An 18524-nucleotide genomic window follows, 5' to 3' on the forward strand; every position below is an offset into this window, starting at 1 on the left:
ACTGAGACCTTTTGGTTTCAGAGGGTTCATATAGAGAGAAAAGCTTGAATGCTTTGAGCACTTTTACAAATGAGCACTTATACATCTCTATAAGTTACAGATAACTTAAGAAAAAGTATCCCTAGTCTGGAAGAGCAAACATTAGAGAACTAGCAATGTCTAAAACAAGACAAAACATTAAGAGACACAACACTATAATCTTTTAGTTCATTTAGTTCCATATTACTAAATCTGGTGAATGCGGCTTTAGTCATTTTGGAAATTCTTACCCATTTCAGTTTTAGGACTTTCAAGTATATCAAATATCTGTATTTGTCCTGAAAGTCCTTTATAGGAATCTCCTTGAAGATAAAACTCATTTTACAAGAGAATTAAAACAATTATAAATGACAAAAACTCAGAATGGATATGGTTAGAGCTAAAGAGACACAGGAGTTTACAATTTAGCTGCAAGAAAATCAGGTTACAATTTCTGTGATATATAACATTTCCATAATTATAATATCAAGCGATGATCTCTCAAAACATTAAAACTTTAGGAAGTGCATAGAATCTCTAGAATAGTTATAGCATTTTTCCAAATGTAACCCAAGGTTTATCATTGGTTTAAATCTTGTCAACAATTGCTAAAACCTTAGAAAGTTTAAAAACACATGCCTAAATATAATTAGGGATGTTAAACACCTGATAAAACAAAACATAGGAACTGAATTTTTCAGGCAGGCAAAGAGAAAACCATTTACACTTTTTAACAGATCAATTAGCTAAGAAAACTTTGCCCCTTTTAAACAGAAAGAAAACCAGCTTTTTATATCAGTGTCTTTCCCTTTTTTTTATTTTACTTCTAAGTGTGCAGTCTTAAGATAGGAGTTTTCTGGGTTTCCCTCCTATCATGAATGATGTCGCAGACAAGGGAGGGGGGGGATCTTTCCCCTGCTGTCCTGTTTGCATCCCTTACGGGAATTTAGGAGCGTCTTAGCTAAGGCCTGTCCGCATAAACCCCGGACCAGGCTACTCCGTGGAGTAGATGACCGTTATGCCATATGACGCCCCGCGAGACTCAAGGTGCAGCCCCCTCAGACTCCGTAGCCGAAGTGGTGGAGCCATACAGACACATTCACACAGTCAGGCACTCTTCAGATTCAAACAGGTTGGATACCCTCCCCTTCTGGGCATCTCTGGCTAATGGGAGGTGATCAGTCTCCCCTTTCATTCTTTACAGATTAGAGTGAGTTTCTATGGTTACAGGCAATGGAGGATGGTAACAGGGTGTTTTCACAGTCCCTCAAGGTTGGGCTGCTTCCTTAATCTCTCAAGGCCAAATGGCCCTTATACTTGGAAGTATAATCTGTGTGGAGGCAGGTCAGGAGAGTGCTAAATTACCTTGGAGGCTGTTCTTCTTTCTTTTTTAGTCTGTCCTGACCATATCTAAAATTTCTTTTGTGAAGATTTCCGTTCACAAACCTTCTACAACTTTCCTTTGCATTCAGGTTTTGTCCCAAGCCATTTTCTTCCAAACAACCATCTCATTTAGGACAAAATTACCTTCCCTTCCCTTCAACAAAATGTATTCCCATTCCTTAAATCTTTCTTACTTATCATCTACTTTCCTATAGAGTTTCCCTTATTTCCATCAGTCTTAGTTACACTAAGCAGAACTTTGTATTCTTAGAAACACCTTTAGTTATTAACGAATTGTAAACTGTTACACAACAGAAATCTTCAGGTGGCAAATTTATGAATCAGTTAAGTGGCAAACAAGTTTACCAACAGATTTAAATACTCTTAGTTTCTTTGCAGTAAGAAGTCAAAAGCACAAACCTACATTCAGTAATTAATGACAGCATTTTATCCTGTTTGGTTAAGACCTAGATGTCCACAATTTAATTCCATTTGTCATCCAAGCAAAACTTTAAAACTTTCAGGTTACCAAAGACTTTGAAAGCTATTTCAGCAATTACCCATTAGAACTTTGAGACAGACAATTAACCATCAGTTTAGTCATTCCTTTGCTAACAAATTTTAACAAGTAACACAAGCTTATTTGATCTTCAGTAAACTTTGATAGATTACTGCTGTAACTTCAAAGACACGTCTTATCTTAATTAAACCAACAATCTTAACTTAGTTCCAATACTGATTTACGTTCCACCTGGACCCACTCCACTTTGAATGTTTACCTGAGACATGCGTGGGAAGATCTGGAGTGGGGAGGTGTTCTTCTTGCTCCTTGACAGTGAAGAGAGAAGGAGCCATGGTGCATGATCTAGAGGCTAGTCATGCAGGCTGCATGCACGCTGGTGCACAGAAACAGGAGAAGGGGGAAACAGAAGAAACAAAGTGCTGCCAGGAGGCAGAGAAAGGATTCCCGGTTTTGGAGCTCATAAGCCCCAACAGAGGAGCAGACGCCATGCTTTCCCACCAGCAAGGGGGGAGGGGTTAAGCAGTCCAAGTCGGCCAGAGAACACAGGGAAACTTCCCCGAAACAAAGAGAGTTTCGGCAGCTGCTTGGGAAGATTCCTTATGGTCTCTGTCTCGAGTTAGGCCAACCCCAGTTGGCTCCAGTAATAGCCATTTACATGGGAAGTGAGTGAGGGAGAAGCCCCATTTTAGAATCAAAGAAAACACCAAGGACAACGAGTAGAACGCACAAAACAATTAACAAATAGGTCGCTGCGCGATTTCGGTATACTACCGAAAGAATGGTTTCCACCGGCCCAGGGAGCCTCGAGGTCTCCCTGCGGTGGACAGACTCCGTCCAGAGCCGAGGCACCTCTGGAACGGACAGACGGATATAACCCTCGGACAGATGAGGGGCCCCAAAAAATTGGGCCCCTCGACACCCTGGAGCGTCCCCCAGGGTTGGCAGGGGAGAAGTCCGAGCTCGTCAGCTCCTTCTCAAGCTGCCTACAGAATACAGACCAACAACGCACGCTGTTGTACAGTCCTATGCTACCGAAGCATAGGCAAAACAGAGGCCTACAAACGAGAACACGAGACTGGATACAAACAAGAACATGAGACAGGAGACAAGAATGCTGGCCAGCTTACCTCCTGGTGGGAGTCAGTTGGATCCGTGGGCAGGAGTCCGATGATCTCGGTGGAACCTCCAAATGAAAGACCCGCGGATCCCCTTACCCAAGAATCCAACACTGCCACTGGATGCAAACAGCAAGAGGTTTATTGTCACGCAGGTACCGGCGGGTGGTCGGCAGCTCCAGCTAACCGAGCACACCCGGCTGGGGTAGTGCAGGATTTTTATAGACAGGTACAAACAAGTTTCGGGTGGGGCTGAGCTGATTGGTTGACAGTTTGAACAGGCATACTTGGCGTCAGTGAATTGGGTCAGGGGACAGCGCGCGAAAGCAGACAAAGCAATCTTACAGAAGCAGAACTGGCCGATTAGCCCACGCATGCAAATGAAAGCACTATCAGGATATTGAAGGCCTGGTTACTATCAAGCCAAGGCCACTTTCCCTCTAATGAGGCACTAACATAAAGACAATTGGGAGTCTCCTGGTGGAATGTTACATTCCTGCTATCAAATGTCCTTGTTAGTGAGATTTAGGTCTTAAAAGAAATTTAACTTTATTTACTTTTCCTTCTACCTCCATCTCCTTCGGTTTTTTATGGAGGGGAGGGTGACGTTAGGGCTTGAGAAACTGAGTTATGTGTCTTTGGAAATTGAGCTATTGATAAGGCTACTTCTTTGTTGTAAATCTCAAGGACATTTGTAAACCAAGAGAGACTCCTGCCTTGCAGGACTGTGATCTCTGCAAGATAACCATTTGCTCTTCTTGTAGGGCAGTCAGGGGTGCCTGTGAAATGTCACACATGTTACCAAGGGGAGTGGGTGAAGGGGGGGGGTGCAAGGCGCCAGCTTTCGCTTTGTCCTCAGCCAGCCTCCCGCTCCTTAGAGCTGAGGGTTTAAGCAATTTTTCATTTCTTAGCAAAGCATTAGAAGCATTATTATACAGAAGCCAGAAACAGCAGGGTTAAACACAGATTTTCGCTATTCGTTATCCTGTTATGCTGCTGAGGCGTTCAGGGACTGTTGGGAGGCCGCTGAGTTGGCCAGGGCGCCCAGCGGTGGCGGCCAAGGGAGAGGGAGGGGGGCCCAAGGGGGAGAGAAAATCGGAAGGCCAAAGACAAGCGTTTGGGGGCGGAAAAAAAAGCCTACAGCACCCGGTATTCCCAGGCGGTCTCCCATCCAAGTACTAACCAGGCCCGACCCTGCTTAGCTTCCGAGATCAGACGAGATCGGGCGCGTTCAGGGTGGTATGGCCGTAGACGCCTGCCGCTTCAGCTGGCCGCCCCATGAGCCTGCTGCGCGCTTCCCGGGCCCCGGAGTTAGCCAGGGCTCCCCACTCAGCCTGCCCTGGGCCTTGCGCCTGCCTCCCCGCCCCGCCCGCCAGGGGGGCCCCCCCCAACGCCAAAGTCTGTCAGGGGGCACTCTCCCATCCCGGGGCTCCGCAGCCCCGCCATCGCGTGCCTCCCCAGGCCGCAACCGGGTGCGTCCTCGGCCCCCACCCCCACTCCCCCCACACCCCACCCCAACCCCCCCCCCCCCGCCCCGCGCACGGTGTGCTCCGCCCCCGCCCCCCCACACCACCAGCGCCCACCCAGCGACCTAGGCCGGGCCCAGCCGGCCACCTGGCCTTCCCTCCTCTCCTCTCCTCTGCTCTCTTCTGCTCTCCTCCACACAGCTCTGCTCAGCTGGGCTCGGCTCCGCTCGGCTCTCCCCTCCTCTCCACCCCACCTCGCTCCCAGCCCACCCGAGGCCACGAGGACACACGGGCGGGCGACGGGCGACGCCACACACCAGCCCAGAAGCGGCAGCCCCGCCCCGTGGCCCCTACCTCCACCGCGCTTCCCCTGACCACCCACCCGCTCCAGGCCCTGACCGAGAGACCCAGACAGGCCGGCTCACCTACACGGACACACGGATACCCAGGGAGACACAGGGACAGACACAGACGGAGGGACCTCTGCACAGACGGCAAGAACGCAGAGCCCCAGAGACAGACTCTCCAACCCGCAGACCCCCCTCAGACCCTCCACCCCCAACCCCAGCCCCCAGGCCAGACGCGGTGACCCTGACCCGCATGCGGACAGGGACCCGGTAGGAGACACGGGTGCACGCAACGCTCACACACCCACTCACGCGCACAGAAACACACACACACACACAGGCACACACACACGGACAAGACACCACACACCCAGGAGGCAGCGGTGGCCTGCCACCTGCCCCGGGAGGGAGGGCCGGCTTGCTTGGGCCCGGCTTTGGTGTCTGCAGTCCCGTTCCGCTCCCATTCCTGCCCAGCACCCCGTCTGGCCTGGGGGCCTGCCAGGGTTTCTTCCTCTGGTCTAGTCCTCTGGTGTGGGGTGAGGCGGGGGGCCGGGGCCTCTCTTGGCCCGGTGTGGGGCGCCCCCGGTCTTGCTGAGCGAGACAGCCTCGCGGTTGCCTTCGCTGTGCCCTGGGAGACGCAGCGTGGAGCCGGGTGCCCACGGCTCCGGAAGCCCAGGGCGGTCGGCCATCTCGCGTCCCGGGCACCTGAGCCCGGGCGCGGGGCCCAAGGGGCCAAGGGGAGCTGGTCGGGGAGAAGGAAGGGAATGAATGCCCTCCCGGCCGGAGCGGAGCCCAGGCCCCGTGGGTGGAGAGAAGGGGCGGGGGGTGGGGGGGCCCGGTCCCGGGGGCGCCGGGAGGGGTGGGGGGGGTGGGTCGGCTGCCGGTGGGCCTGGGGGCTGGGGGCAGCCCGAGGGCCTCGCTAGGGGATCCAGGGCCCAGGGCCTCGGGAGCACAGGCCCTGGGAGAGGTGGCCCAGGCCCGGGGTCGAGGCCTGCTCCTGCCTCCTGCCCCCCCCCCCCCCCGGGCCCCGGCCCCCCCCCCCCCCCGCGCCTCCCCGCCCTCCTCCCACAGCCCGTCGGCCCCCACGCCCCTCCCCGCGTCCATGGCCGTGGTCCTCACCCCGGTCCCCCTTTCCCTGCCTCTGGCCCCAAAGCCCCCTTCCAAGACTGCCCCGCCCTGCCAGCAGCCCCCCAAGGCCGGCTGAGGCGCGGGTGGGCCTCGTGTCGTGTGCAGGCGGAAACGCTGGCTTGTGGCCGGCCGCCCGTGCAGCGGGCCGCCCTTTTTGGGGCCAGGGGCCCGCGCTGCTGGGTCTGGGGTGGCCAGGCAGGGGTCAGGGGGTCAGGGGCGTGAGGGGACCGGGCTCAGGGGCTGAGGCGTTCAGGGACTGTTGGGAGGCCGCCGCGTTGGCCAGGGCGCCCAGCGGTGGCGGCCAAGGGAGAGGGAGGGGGGCCCAAGGGGGAGAGAAAATCGGAAGGCCAAAGACAAGCGTTTGGGGGCGGAAAAAAAAGCCTACAGCACCCGGTATTCCCAGGCGGTCTCCCATCCAAGTACTAACCAGGCCCGACCCTGCTTAGCTTCCGAGATCAGACGAGATCGGGCGCGTTCAGGGTGGTATGGCCGTAGACGCCTGCCGCTTCAGCTGGCCGCCCCATGAGCCTGCTGCGCGCTTCCCGGGCCCCGGAGTTAGCCAGGGCTCCCCACTCAGCCTGCCCTGGGCCTTGCGCCTGCCTCCCCCTCCCCGCCCCCCGCCAGGGGGGCCCCCCCCAACGCCAAAGTCTGTCAGGGGGGCACTCTCCCATCCCGGGGCTCCGCAGCCCCGCCATCGCGTGCCTCCCCAGGCCGCAACCGGGTGCGTCCTCGGCCCCCACCCCCACTCCCCCCCAACACCCCACCCAACCCCCCCCCCCCCCCCCGCCCCGCGCACGGTGTGCTCCGCCCCCCCCCCCCCCACACCACCAGCGCCCACCCAGCGACCTAGGCCGGGCCCAGCCGGCCACCTGGCCTTCCCTCCTCTCCTCTCCTCTGCTCTCTTCTGCTCTCCTCCACACAGCTCTGCTCAGCTGGGCTCGGCTCCGCTCGGCTCTCCCCTCCTCTCCACCCCACCTCGCTCCCAGCCCACCCGAGGCCACGAGGACACACGGGCGGGCGACGGGCGACGCCACACACACCAGCCCAGAAGCGGCAGCCCCCGCCCCGTGGCCCTACCTCCACCGCGCTTCCCCTGACCACCCACCCGCTCCAGGCCCTGACCGAGAGACCCAGACAGGCCGGCTCACCTACACGGACACACGGATACCCAGGGAGACACAGGGACAGACACAGACGGAGGGACCTCTGCACAGACGGCAAGAACGCAGAGCCCCAGAGACAGACTCTCCAACCCGCAGACCCCCCTCAGACCCTCCACCCCCAACCCCAGCCCCCAGGCCAGACGCGGTGACCCTGACCCGCATGCGGACAGGGACCCGGTAGGAGACACGGGTGCACGCAACGCTCACACACCCACTCACGCGCACAGAAACACACACACACACAGGCACACACACTCGGACAAGACACCACACACCCAGGAGGCAGCGGTGGCCTGCCACCTGCCCCGGGAGGGAGGGCCGGCTTGCTTGGGCCCGGCTTTGGTGTCTGCAGTCCCGTTCCGCTCCCATTCCTGCCCAGCACCCCGTCTGGCCTGGGGGCCTGCCAGGGTTTCTTCCTCTGGTCTAGTCCTCTGGTGTGGGGTGAGGCGGGGGGCCGGGGCCTCTCTTGGCCCGGTGTGGGGCGCCCCCGGTCTTGCTGAGCGAGACAGCCTCGCGGTTGCCTTCGCTGTGCCTGGGAGACGCAGCGTGGAGCCGGGTGCCCACGGCTCCGGAAGCCCAGGGCGGTCGGCCATCTCGCGCGTCCCGGGCACCTGAGCCCGGGCGCGGGGCCCAAGGGGCCAAGGGGAGCTGGTCGGGGAGAAGGAAGGGAATGAATGCCCTCCCGGCCGGAGCGGAGCCCAGGCCCCGTGGGTGGAGAGAAGAAGGGGGGGGGGGGGGGGGCCCGGTCCCGGGGGGCGCCGGGGGGGGGGGGGGGGGGGGTGGGTCGGCTGCCGGTGGGCCTGGGGGCTGGGGGCAGCCCGAGGGCCTCGCTAGGGGATCCAGGGCCCAGGGCCTCGGGAGCACAGGCCCTGGGAGAGGTGGCCCAGGCCCGGGGTCGAGGCCTGCTCCTGCCTCCCTCCCCCCCCACACCCTCGGCCCCGGCCCCCCCCCCCCCCCGCGCCTCCCCGCCCTCCTCCCACAGCCCGTCGGCCCCCACGCCCCTCCCCCCGCGTCCATGGCCGTGGTCCTCACCCCGGTCCCCCTTTCCCTGCCTCTGGCCCCAAAGCCCCCTTCCAAGACTGCCCCGCCCTGCCAGCAGCCCCCCAAGGCCGGCTGAGGCGCGGGTGGGCCTCGTGTCGTGCAGGCGGAAACGCTGGCTTGTGGCCGGCCGCCCGTGCAGCGGGCCGCCCTTTTTGGGGCCAGGGGCCCGCGCTGCTGGGTCTGGGGTGGCCAGGCAGGGGTCAGGGGGTCAGGGGCGTGAGGGGACCGGGCTCAGGGGCTGAGGCGTTCAGGGACTGTTGGGAGGCCGCCGCGTTGGCCAGGGCGCCCAGCGGTGGCGGCCAAGGGAGAGGGAGGGGGGCCCAAGGGGGAGAGAAAATCGGAAGGCCAAAGACAAGCGTTTGGGGGCGGAAAAAAAAGCCTACAGCACCCGGTATTCCCAGGCGGTCTCCCATCCAAGTACTAACCAGGCCCGACCCTGCTTAGCTTCCGAGATCAGACGAGATCGGGCGCGTTCAGGGTGGTATGGCCGTAGACGCCTGCCGCTTCAGCTGGCCGCCCCATGAGCCTGCTGCGCGCTTCCCGGGCCCCGGAGTTAGCCAGGGCTCCCCACTCAGCCTGCCCTGGGCCTTGCGCCTGCCTCCCCGCCACGCCCGCCAGGGGGGCCCCCCCCAACGCCAAAGTCTGTCAGGGGGCACTCTCCCATCCCGGGGGGCTCCGCAGCCCCGCCATCGCGTGCCTCCCCAGGCCGCAACCGGGTGCGTCCTCGGCCCCCCACCCCCACTCCCCCCCACACCCCACCCCAACCCCCCCCCCCCCCCCGCCCCGCGCACGGTGTGCTCCGCCCCCGCCCCCCCACACCACCAGCGCCCACCCAGCGACCTAGGCCGGGCCCAGCCGGCCACCTGGCCTTCCCTCCTCTCCTCTCCTCTGCTCTGCTCTCTTCTGCTCTCCTCCACACAGCTCTGCTCAGCTGGGCTCGGCTCCGCTCGGCTCTCCCCTCCTCTCCACCCCACCTCGCTCCCAGCCCACCCGAGGCCACGAGGACACACGGGCGGGCGACGGGCGACGCCACACACCAGCCCAGAAGCGGCAGCCCCGCCCCGTGGCCCTACCTCCACCGCGCTTCCCCTGACCACCCACCCGCTCCAGGCCCTGACCGAGAGACCCAGACAGGCCGGCTCACCTACACGGACACACGGATACCCAGGGAGACACAGGGACAGACACAGACGGAGGGACCTCTGCACAGACGGCAAGAACGCAGAGCCCCAGAGACAGACTCTCCAACCCGCAGACCCCCCTCAGACCCTCCACCCCCAACCCCAGCCCCCAGGCCAGACGCGGTGACCCTGACCCGCATGCGGACAGGGACCCGGTAGGAGACACGGGTGCACGCAACGCTCACACACCCACTCACGCGCACAGAAACACACACACACACAGGCACACACACTCGGACAAGACACCACACACCCAGGAGGCAGCGGTGGCCTGCCACCTGCCCCGGGAGGGAGGGCCGGCTTGCTTGGGCCCGGCTTTGGTGTCTGCAGTCCCGTTCCGCTCCCATTCCTGCCCAGCACCCCGTCTGGCCTGGGGGCCTGCCAGGGTTTCTTCCTCTGGTCTAGTCCTCTGGTGTGGGGGTGAGGCGGGGGGCCGGGGCCTCTCTTGGCCCGGTGTGGGGCGCCCCCCGGTCTTGCTGAGCGAGACAGCCTCGCGGTTGCCTTCGCTGTGCCTGGGAGACGCAGCGTGGAGCCGGGTGCCCACGGCTCCGGAAGCCCAGGGCGGTCGGCCATCTCGCGTCCCGGGCACCTGAGCCCGGGCGCGGGGCCCAAGGGGCCAAGGGGAGCTGGTCGGGGAGAAGGAAGGGAATGAATGCCCTCCCGGCCGGAGCGGAGCCCAGGCCCCGTGGGTGGAGAGAAGGGGCGGGGGGTGGGGGGGCCCGGTCCCCGGGGGCGCCGGGGGGGGGGGGGGGGGGGGGGTCGGCTGCCGGTGGGCCTGGGGGCTGGGGGCAGCCCGAGGGCCTCGCTAGGGGATCCAGGGCCCAGGGCCTCGGGAGCACAGGCCCTGGGAGAGGTGGCCCAGGCCCGGGGTCGAGGCCTGCTCCTGCCTCCTGCCCCCCACACCCTCGGCCCCGGCCCCCCACCCCCCGCGCCGCCCCCCCCCCCCCCCCCCACAGCCCGTCGGCCCCCACGCCCCTCCCCGCGTCCATGGCCGTGGTCCTCACCCCGGTCCCCCTTTCCCTGCCTCTGGCCCCAAAGCCCCCTTCCAAGACTGCCCCGCCCTGCCAGCAGCCCCCCAAGGCCGGCTGAGGCGCGGGTGGGCCTCGTGTCGTGCAGGCGGAAACGCTGGCTTGTGGCCGGCCGCCCGTGCAGCGGGCCGCCCTTTTTGGGGCCAGGGGCCCGCGCTGCTGGGTCTGGGGTGGCCAGGCAGGGGTCAGGGGGTCAGGGGCGTGAGGGGACCGGGCTCAGGGGCTGAGGCGTTCAGGGACTGTTGGGAGGCCGCCGCGTTGGCCAGGGCGCCCAGCGGTGGCGGCCAAGGGAGAGGGAGGGGGGCCCAAGGGGGAGAGAAAATCGGAAGGCCAAAGACAAGCGTTTGGGGGCGGAAAAAAAAAAAAAAAGCCTACAGCACCCGGTATTCCCAGGCGGTCTCCCATCCAAGTACTAACCAGGCCCGACCCTGCTTAGCTTCCGAGATCAGACGAGATCGGGCGCGTTCAGGGTGGTATGGGCCGTAGACGCCTGCCGCTTCAGCTGGCCGCCCCATGAGCCTGCTGCGCGCTTCCCGGGCCCCGGAGTTAGCCAGGGCTCCCCACTCAGCCTGCCCCTGCCCTGGGCCTTGCGCCTGCCTCCCCGCCACGCCCGCCAGGGGGGCCCCCCCCAACGCCAAAGTCTGTCGGGGCACTCTCCCATCCCGGGGCTCCGCAGCCCCGCCATCGCGTGCCTCCCCAGGCCGCAACCGGGTGCGTCCTCGGCCCCCCCCCCCACTCCCCCCCCCCCACCCCACCCCCCCCCCCCCCCCCCCGCCCCGCGCACGGTGTGCTCCCCCCCCCCCCCCCCCCACACCACCAGCGCCCACCCAGCGACCTAGGCCGGGCCCAGCCGGCCACCTGGCCTTCCCTCCTCTCCTCTCCTCTGCTCTGCTCTCTTCTGCTCTCCTCCACACAGCTCTGCTCAGCTGGGCTCGGCTCCGCTCGGCTCTCCCCTCCTCTCCACCCCACCTCGCTCCCAGCCCACCCGAGGCCACGAGGACACACGGGCGGGCGACGGGCGACGCCACACACCAGCCCAGAAGCGGCAGCCCCGCCCCGTGGCCCTACCTCCACCGCGCTTCCCCTGACCACCCACCCGCTCCAGGCCCTGACCGAGAGACCCAGACAGGCCGGCTCACCTACACGGACACACGGATACCCAGGGAGACACAGGGACAGACACAGACGGAGGGACCTCTGCACAGACGGCAAGAACGCAGAGCCCCAGAGACAGACTCTCCAACCCGCAGACCCCCCTCAGACCCTCCACCCCCAACCCCAGCCCCCAGGCCAGACGCGGTGACCCTGACCCGCATGCGGACAGGGACCCGGTAGGAGACACGGGTGCACGCAACGCTCACACACCCACTCACGCGCACAGAAACACACACACACACAGGGCACACACACTCGGACAAGACACCACACACCCAGGAGGCAGCGGTGGCCTGCCACCTGCCCCGGGAGGGAGGGCCGGCTTGCTTGGGCCCGGCTTTGGTGTCTGCAGTCCCGTTCCGCTCCCATTCCTGCCCAGCACCCCGTCTGGCCTGGGGGCCTGCCAGGGGGTTTCTTCCTCTGGTCTAGTCCTCTGGTGTGGGGTGAGGCGGGGGGGCCGGGGCCTCTCTTGGGCCCGGTGTGGGGGCGCCCCCGGTCTTGCTGAGCGAGACAGCCTCGCGGTTGCCTTCGCTGTGCCTGGGAGACGCAGCGTGGAGCCGGGTGCCCACGGCTCCGGAAGCCCAGGGCGGTCGGCCATCTCGCGTCCCGGGCACCTGAGCCCGGGCGCGGGGCCCAAGGGGCCAAGGGGAGCTGGTCGGGGAGAAGGAAGGGAATGAATGCCCTCCCGGCCGGAGCGGAGCCCAGGCCCCGTGGGTGGAGAGAAGGGGCGGGGGGGGGGGGGGGGCCCGGTCCCGGGGGCGCCGGGAGGGGGGGGGGGTGGGTCGGCTGCCGGTGGGCCTGGGGGCTGGGGGCAGCCCGAGGGCCTCGCTAGGGGATCCAGGGCCCAGGGCCTCGGGAGCACAGGCCCTGGGAGAGGTGGCCCAGGCCCGGGGTCGAGGCCTGCTCCTGCCTCCTGCCCCCCACACCCTCGGCCCCGGCCCCCCACCCCCCGCGCCTCCCCGCCCTCCTCCCACAGCCCGTCGGCCCCCACGCCCCTCCCCGCGTCCATGGCCGTGGTCCTCACCCCGGTCCCCCTTTCCCTGCCTCTGGCCCCAAAGCCCCCTTCCAAGACTGCCCCGCCCTGCCAGCAGCCCCCCAAGGCCGGCTGAGGCGCGGGTGGGCCTCGTGTCGTGCAGGCGGAAACGCTGGCTTGTGGCCGGCCGCCCGTGCAGCGGGCCGCCCTTTTTGGGGCCAGGGGCCCGCGCTGCTGGGTCTGGGGTGGCCAGGCAGGGGTCAGGGGGTCAGGGGCGTGAGGGGACCGGGCTCAGGGGCTGAGGCGTTCAGGGACTGTTGGGAGGCCGCCGCGTTGGCCAGGGCGCCCAGCGGTGGCGGCCAAGGGAGAGGGAGGGGGGCCCAAGGGGGAGAGAAAATCGGAAGGCCAAAGACAAGCGTTGGGGGGGCGGAAAAAAAAAGCCTACAGCACCCGGTATTCCCAGGCGGTCTCCCATCCAAGTACTAACCAGGCCCGACCCTGCTTAGCTTCCGAGATCAGACGAGATCGGGCGCGTTCAGGGTGGTATGGCCGTAGACGCCTGCCGCTTCAGCTGGCCGCCCCATGAGCCTGCTGCGCGCGCTTCCCGGGCCCCGGAGTTAGCCAGGGCTCCCCACTCAGCCTGCCCTGGGCCTTGCGCCTGCCTCCCCGCCACGCCCGCCAGGGGGGCCCCCCCCCAACGCCAAAGTCTGTCAGGGGGCACTCTCCCATCCCGGGGCTCCGCAGCCCCGCCATCGCGTGCCTCCCCAGGCCGCAACCGGGTGCGTCCTCGGCCCCCCCCCCCCCCCCCCCCCCCCCCACACCCCCCCCCCCCCCCCCCCCCCCCGCCCCGCGCACGGTGTGCTCCGCCCCCGCCCCCCCACACCACCAGCGCCCACCCAGCGACCTAGGCCGGGCCCAGCCGGCCACCTGGCCTTCCCTCCTCTCCTCTCCTCTGCTCTGCTCTCTTCTGCTCTCCTCCACACAGCTCTGCTCAGCTGGGCTCGGCTCCGCTCGGCTCTCCCCTCCTCTCCACCCCACCTCGCTCCCAGCCCACCCGAGGCCACGAGGACACACGGGCGGGCGACGGGCGACGCCACACACCAGCCCAGAAGCGGCAGCCCCGCCCCGTGGCCCTACCTCCACCGCGCTTCCCCTGACCACCCACCCGCTCCAGGCCCTGACCGAGAGACCCAGACAGGCCGGCTCACCTACACGGACACACGGATACCCAGGGAGACACAGGGACAGACACAGACGGAGGGACCTCTGCACAGACGGCAAGAACGCAGAGCCCCAGAGACAGACTCTCCAACCCGCAGACCCCCCTCAGACCCTCCACCCCCAACCCCAGCCCCCAGGCCAGACGCGGTGACCCTGACCCGCATGCGGACAGGGACCCGGTAGGAGACACGGGTGCACGCAACGCTCACACACCCACTCACGCGCGCACAGAAACACACACACACACAGGCACACACACTCGGACAAGACACCACACACCCAGGAGGCAGCGGTGGCCTGCCACCTGCCCCGGGAGGGAGGGCCGGCTTGCTTGGGCCCGGCTTTGGTGTCTGCAGTCCCGTTCCGCTCCCATTCCTGCCCAGCACCCCGTCTGGCCTGGGGGCCTGCCAGGGTTTCTTCCTCTGGTCTAGTCCTCTGGTGTGGGGTGAGGCGGGGGGCCGGGGCCTCTCTTGGCCCGGTGTGGGGCGCCCCCGGTCTTGCTGAGCGAGACAGCCTCGCGGTTGCCTTCGCTGTGCCTGGGAGACGCAGCGTGGAGCCGGGTGCCCACGGCTCCGGAAGCCCAGGGCGGTCGGCCATCTCGCGTCCCGGGCACCTGAGCCCGGGCGCGGGGCCCAAGGGGCCAAGGGGAGCTGGTCGGGGAGAAGGAAGGGAATGAATGCCCTCCCGGCCGGAGCGGAGCCCAGGCCCCGTGGGTGGGAGAGAAAGGGGGGGGGGGGGGGGGGGGCCCGGGTCCCGGGGGCGCCGGGAGGGGTGGGGGGGGTGGGTCGGCTGCCGGTGGGCCTGGGGGCTGGGGGCAGCCCGAGGGCCTCGCTAGGGGATCCAGGGCCCAGGGCCTCGGGAGCACAGGCCCTGGGAGAGGTGGCCCAGGCCCGGGGTCGAGGCCTGCTCCTGCCTCCTGCCCCCCACACCCTCGGCCCCGGCCCCCCCCCCCCCCCGCGCCTCCCCGCCCACCTCCCACAGCCCGTCGGCCCCCACGCCCCACCCCCCGCGTCCATGGCCGTGGTCCTCACCCCGGTCCCCCTTTCCCTGCCTCTGGCCCCAAAGCCCCCTTCCAAGACTGCCCCGCCCTGCCAGCAGCCCCCCAAGGCCGGCTGAGGCGCGGGTGGGCCTCGTGTCGTGCAGGCGGAAACGCTGGCTTGTGGCCGGCCGCCCGTGCAGCGGGCCGCCCTTTTTGGGGCCAGGGGCCCGCGCTGCTGGGTCTGGGGTGGCCAGGCAGGGGTCAGGGGGTCAGGGGCGTGAGGGGACCGGGCTCAGGGGCTGAGGCGTTCAGGGACTGTTGGGAGGCCGCCGCGTTGGCCAGGGCGCCCAGCGGTGGCGGCCAAGGGAGAGGGAGGGGGGCCCAAGGGGGAGAGAAAATCGGAAGGCCAAAGACAAGCGTTTGGGGGCGGAAAAAAAAGCCTACAGCACCCGGTATTCCCAGGCGGTCTCCCATCCAAGTACTAACCAGGCCCGACCCTGCTTAGCTTCCGAGATCAGACGAGATCGGGCGCGTTCAGGGTGGTATGGCCGTAGACGCCTGCCGCTTCAGCTGGCCGCCCCATGAGCCTGCTGCGCGCTTCCCGGGCCCCGGAGTTAGCCAGGGCTCCCCACTCAGCCTGCCCTGGGCCTTGCGCCTGCCTCCCCCGCCACGCCCGCCAGGGGGGCCCCCCCCAACGCCAAAGTCTGTCAGGGGGGCACTCTCCCATCCCGGGGCTCCGCAGCCCCGCCATCGCGTGCCTCCCCAGGCCGCAACCGGGTGCGTCCTCGGCCCCCCCCCCCACCCCCCCCCACACCCCCCCCCCCCCCCCCCCCCCCCCCCCCCCCCCGCCCCGCGCACGGTGTGTGCTCCGCCCCCCCCCCCCCCCCACACCACCAGCGCCCACCCAGCGACCTAGGCCGGGCCCAGCCGGCCACCTGGCCTTCCCTCTCTCTCCTCTCCTCTGCTCTGCTCTCTTCTGCTCTCCTCCACACAGCTCTGCTCAGCTGGGCTCGGCTCCGCTCGGCTCTCCCCCCTCCTCTCCACCCCACCTCGCTCCCAGCCCACCCGAGGCCACGAGGACACACGGGCGGGCGACGGGCGACGCCACACACCAGCCCAGAAGCGGCAGCCCCGCCCCGTGGCCCTACCTCCACCGCGCTTCCCCTGACCACCCACCCGCTCCAGGCCCTGACCGAGAGACCCAGACAGGCCGGCTCACCTACACGGACACACGGATACCCAGGGAGACACAGGGACAGACACAGACGGAGGGACCTCTGCACAGACGGCAAGAACGCAGAGCCCCAGAGACAGACTCTCCAACCCGCAGACCCCCCTCAGACCCTCCACCCCCAACCCCAGCCCCCAGGCCAGACGCGGTGACCCTGACCCGCATGCGGACAGGGACCCGGTAGGAGACACGGGTGCACGCAACGCTCACACACCCACTCACGCGCACGCACACAGAAACACACACACACACAGGCACACACACTCGGACAAGACACCACACACCCAGGAGGCAGCGGTGGCCTGCCACCTGCCCCGGGAGGGAGGGCCGGCTTGCTTGGGCCCGGCTTTGGTGTCTGCAGTCCCGTTCCGCTCCCATTCCTGCCCAGCACCCCGTCTGGCCTGGGGGCCTGCCAGGGTTTCTTCCTCTGGTCTAGTCCTCTGGTGTGGGGTGAGGCGGGGGGCCGGGGCCTCTCTTGGCCCGGTGTGGGGCGCCCCCGGTCTTGCTGAGCGAGACAGCCTCGCGGTTGCCTTCGCTGTGCCTGGGAGACGCAGCGTGGAGCCGGGTGCCCACGGCTCCGGAAGCCCAGGGCGGTCGGCCATCTCGCGTCCCGGGCACCTGAGCCCGGGCGCGGGGCCCAAGGGGCCAAGGGGAGCTGGTCGGGGAGAAGGAAGGGAATGAATGCCCTCCCGGCCGGAGCGGAGCCCAGGCCCCGTGGGTGGAGAGAAGGGGCGGGGGGTGGGGGGGCCCGGTCCCGGGGGCGCCGGGAGGGGTGGGGGGGGTGGGTCGGCTGCCGGTGGGCCTGGGGGCTGGGGGCAGCCCGAGGGCCTCGCTAGGGGATCCAGGGCCCAGGGCCTCGGGAGCACAGGCCCTGGGAGAGGTGGCCCAGGCCCGGGGTCGAGGCCTGCTCCTGCCTCCTGCCCCCCACACCCTCGGCCCCGGCCCCCCACCCCCCGCGCCTCCCCGCCCTCCTCCCACAGCCCGTCGGCCCCCACGCCCCTCCCCGCGTCCATGGCCGTGGTCCTCACCCCGGTCCCCCTTTCCCTGCCTCTGGCCCCAAAGCCCCCTTCCAAGACTGCCCCGCCCTGCCAGCAGCCCCCCAAGGCCGGCTGAGGCGCGGGTGGGCCTCGTGTCGTGCAGGCGGAAACGCTGGCTTGTGGCCGGCCGCCCGTGCAGCGGGCCGCCCTTTTTGGGGCCAGGGGCCCCCGCGCTGCTGGGTCTGGGGTGGCCAGGCAGGGGTCAGGGGGTCAGGGGCGTGAGGGGACCGGGCTCAGGGGCTGAGGCGTTCAGGGACTGTTGGGAGGCCGCCGCGTTGGCCAGGGCGCCCAGCGGTGGCGGCCAAGGGAGAGGGAGGGGGGCCCAAGGGGGAGAGAAAATCGGAAGGCCAAAGACAAGCGTTTGGGGGCGGAAAAAAAAGCCTACAGCACCCGGTATTCCCAGGCGGTCTCCCATCCAAGTACTAACCAGGCCCGACCCTGCTTAGCTTCCGAGATCAGACGAGATCGGGCGCGTTCAGGGTGGTATGGCCGTAGACGCCTGCCGCTTCAGCTGGCCGCCCCATGAGCCTGCTGCGCGCTTCCCGGGCCCCGGAGTTAGCCAGGGCTCCCCACTCAGCCTGCCCTGGGCCTTGCGCCTGCCTCCCCGCCACGCCCGCCAGGGGGGGGCCCCCCCCAACGCCAAAGTCTGTCAGGGGGCACTCTCCCATCCCGGGGCTCCGCAGCCCCGCCATCGCGTGCCTCCCCAGGCCGCAACCGGGTGCGTCCTCTCCCCCCCCACCCCCACTCCCCCCACACCCCCCCCCCCCCCCCCCCCCCCCCCCCCGCCCCGCGCACGGTGTGCTCCGCCCCCCCGCCCCCCCCCACACCACCAGCGCCCACCCAGCGACCTAGGCCGGGCCCAGCCGGCCACCTGGCCTTCCCTCCTCTCCTCTCCTCTGCTCTGCTCTCTTCTGCTCTCCTCCACACAGCTCTGCTCAGCTGGGCTCGGCTCCGCTCGGCTCTCCCCTCCTCTCCACCCCACCTCGCTCCCAGCCCACCCGAGGCCACGAGGACACACGGGCGGGCGACGGGCGACGCCACACACCAGCCCAGAAGCGGCAGCCCCGCCCCGTGGCCCTACCTCCACCGCGCTTCCCCTGACCACCCACCCGCTCCAGGCCCTGACCGAGAGACCCAGACAGGCCGGCTCACCTACACGGACACACGGATACCCAGGGAGACACAGGGACAGACACAGACGGAGGGACCTCTGCACAGACGGCAAGAACGCAGAGCCCCAGAGACAGACTCTCCAACCCGCAGACCCCCCTCAGACCCTCCACCCCCAACCCCAGCCCCCAGGCCAGACGCGGTGACCCTGACCCGCATGCGGACAGGGACCCGGTAGGAGACACGGGTGCACGCAACGCTCACACACCCACTCACGCGCACAGAAACACACACACACACAGGCACACACACTCGGACAAGACACCACACACCCAGGAGGCAGCGGTGGCCTGCCACCTGCCCCGGGAGGGAGGGCCGGCTTGCTTGGGCCCGGCTTTGGTGTCTGCAGTCCCGTTCCGCTCCCA

The 18524-nt window shown here is 66.4% G+C and overlaps 1 protein-coding gene and 7 non-coding genes across 8 annotated transcripts in view; all 8 read right to left on the reverse strand.

Annotated features, from left to right (window-relative positions):
* Positions 1-4173: 4173 nt before the first annotated feature.
* On the reverse strand, positions 4174-4292 carry LOC123393858. Its single transcript, XR_006608666.1, has one exon. It is a non-coding gene; the product is annotated as a 5S ribosomal RNA (ribosomal RNA).
* Positions 4293-6358: 2066 nt separating this feature from the next.
* On the reverse strand, positions 6359-6477 carry LOC123393869. The gene has a single exon (XR_006608676.1). It is a non-coding gene; the product is annotated as a 5S ribosomal RNA (ribosomal RNA).
* A 1089-nt stretch (positions 6478-7566) lies between these two features.
* Positions 7567-18524, reverse strand: part of LOC123393840 (collagen alpha-1(I) chain-like) — a 36690-nt gene continuing 25732 nt past the window's right edge. The window contains exons 13-18 of the mRNA XM_045087082.1: positions 16981-17171; positions 14774-14962; positions 12573-12761; positions 10370-10558; positions 8176-8364; positions 7567-7754 (exon numbers count right to left, since the gene is read on the reverse strand). Of these exons, the coding sequence (XP_044943017.1) occupies positions 7567-7754; positions 8176-8364; positions 10370-10558; positions 12573-12761; positions 14774-14962; positions 16981-17171 (1135 nt within the window). The remainder of the gene's footprint in view (positions 7755-8175; positions 8365-10369; positions 10559-12572; positions 12762-14773; positions 14963-16980; positions 17172-18524) is intronic.
* Positions 8561-8679, reverse strand: LOC123393874. The gene has a single exon (XR_006608680.1). It is a non-coding gene; the product is annotated as a 5S ribosomal RNA (ribosomal RNA).
* LOC123393864 lies at positions 10762-10881 on the reverse strand. The gene has a single exon (XR_006608672.1). It is a non-coding gene; the product is annotated as a 5S ribosomal RNA (ribosomal RNA).
* On the reverse strand, positions 12960-13078 carry LOC123393875. The gene has a single exon (XR_006608681.1). It is a non-coding gene; the product is annotated as a 5S ribosomal RNA (ribosomal RNA).
* LOC123393848 lies at positions 15159-15277 on the reverse strand. The gene has a single exon (XR_006608656.1). It is a non-coding gene; the product is annotated as a 5S ribosomal RNA (ribosomal RNA).
* Positions 17368-17486, reverse strand: LOC123393849. The gene has a single exon (XR_006608657.1). It is a non-coding gene; the product is annotated as a 5S ribosomal RNA (ribosomal RNA).

This window comes from Mustela putorius, unplaced genomic scaffold, assembly GCF_011764305.1.
Source record: "Mustela putorius furo isolate JIRA1106 unplaced genomic scaffold, ASM1176430v1.1 tig00001033_pilon_pilon_pilon, whole genome shotgun sequence".
NCBI classification, from domain to species: Eukaryota; Metazoa; Chordata; class Mammalia; order Carnivora; family Mustelidae; genus Mustela; species Mustela putorius.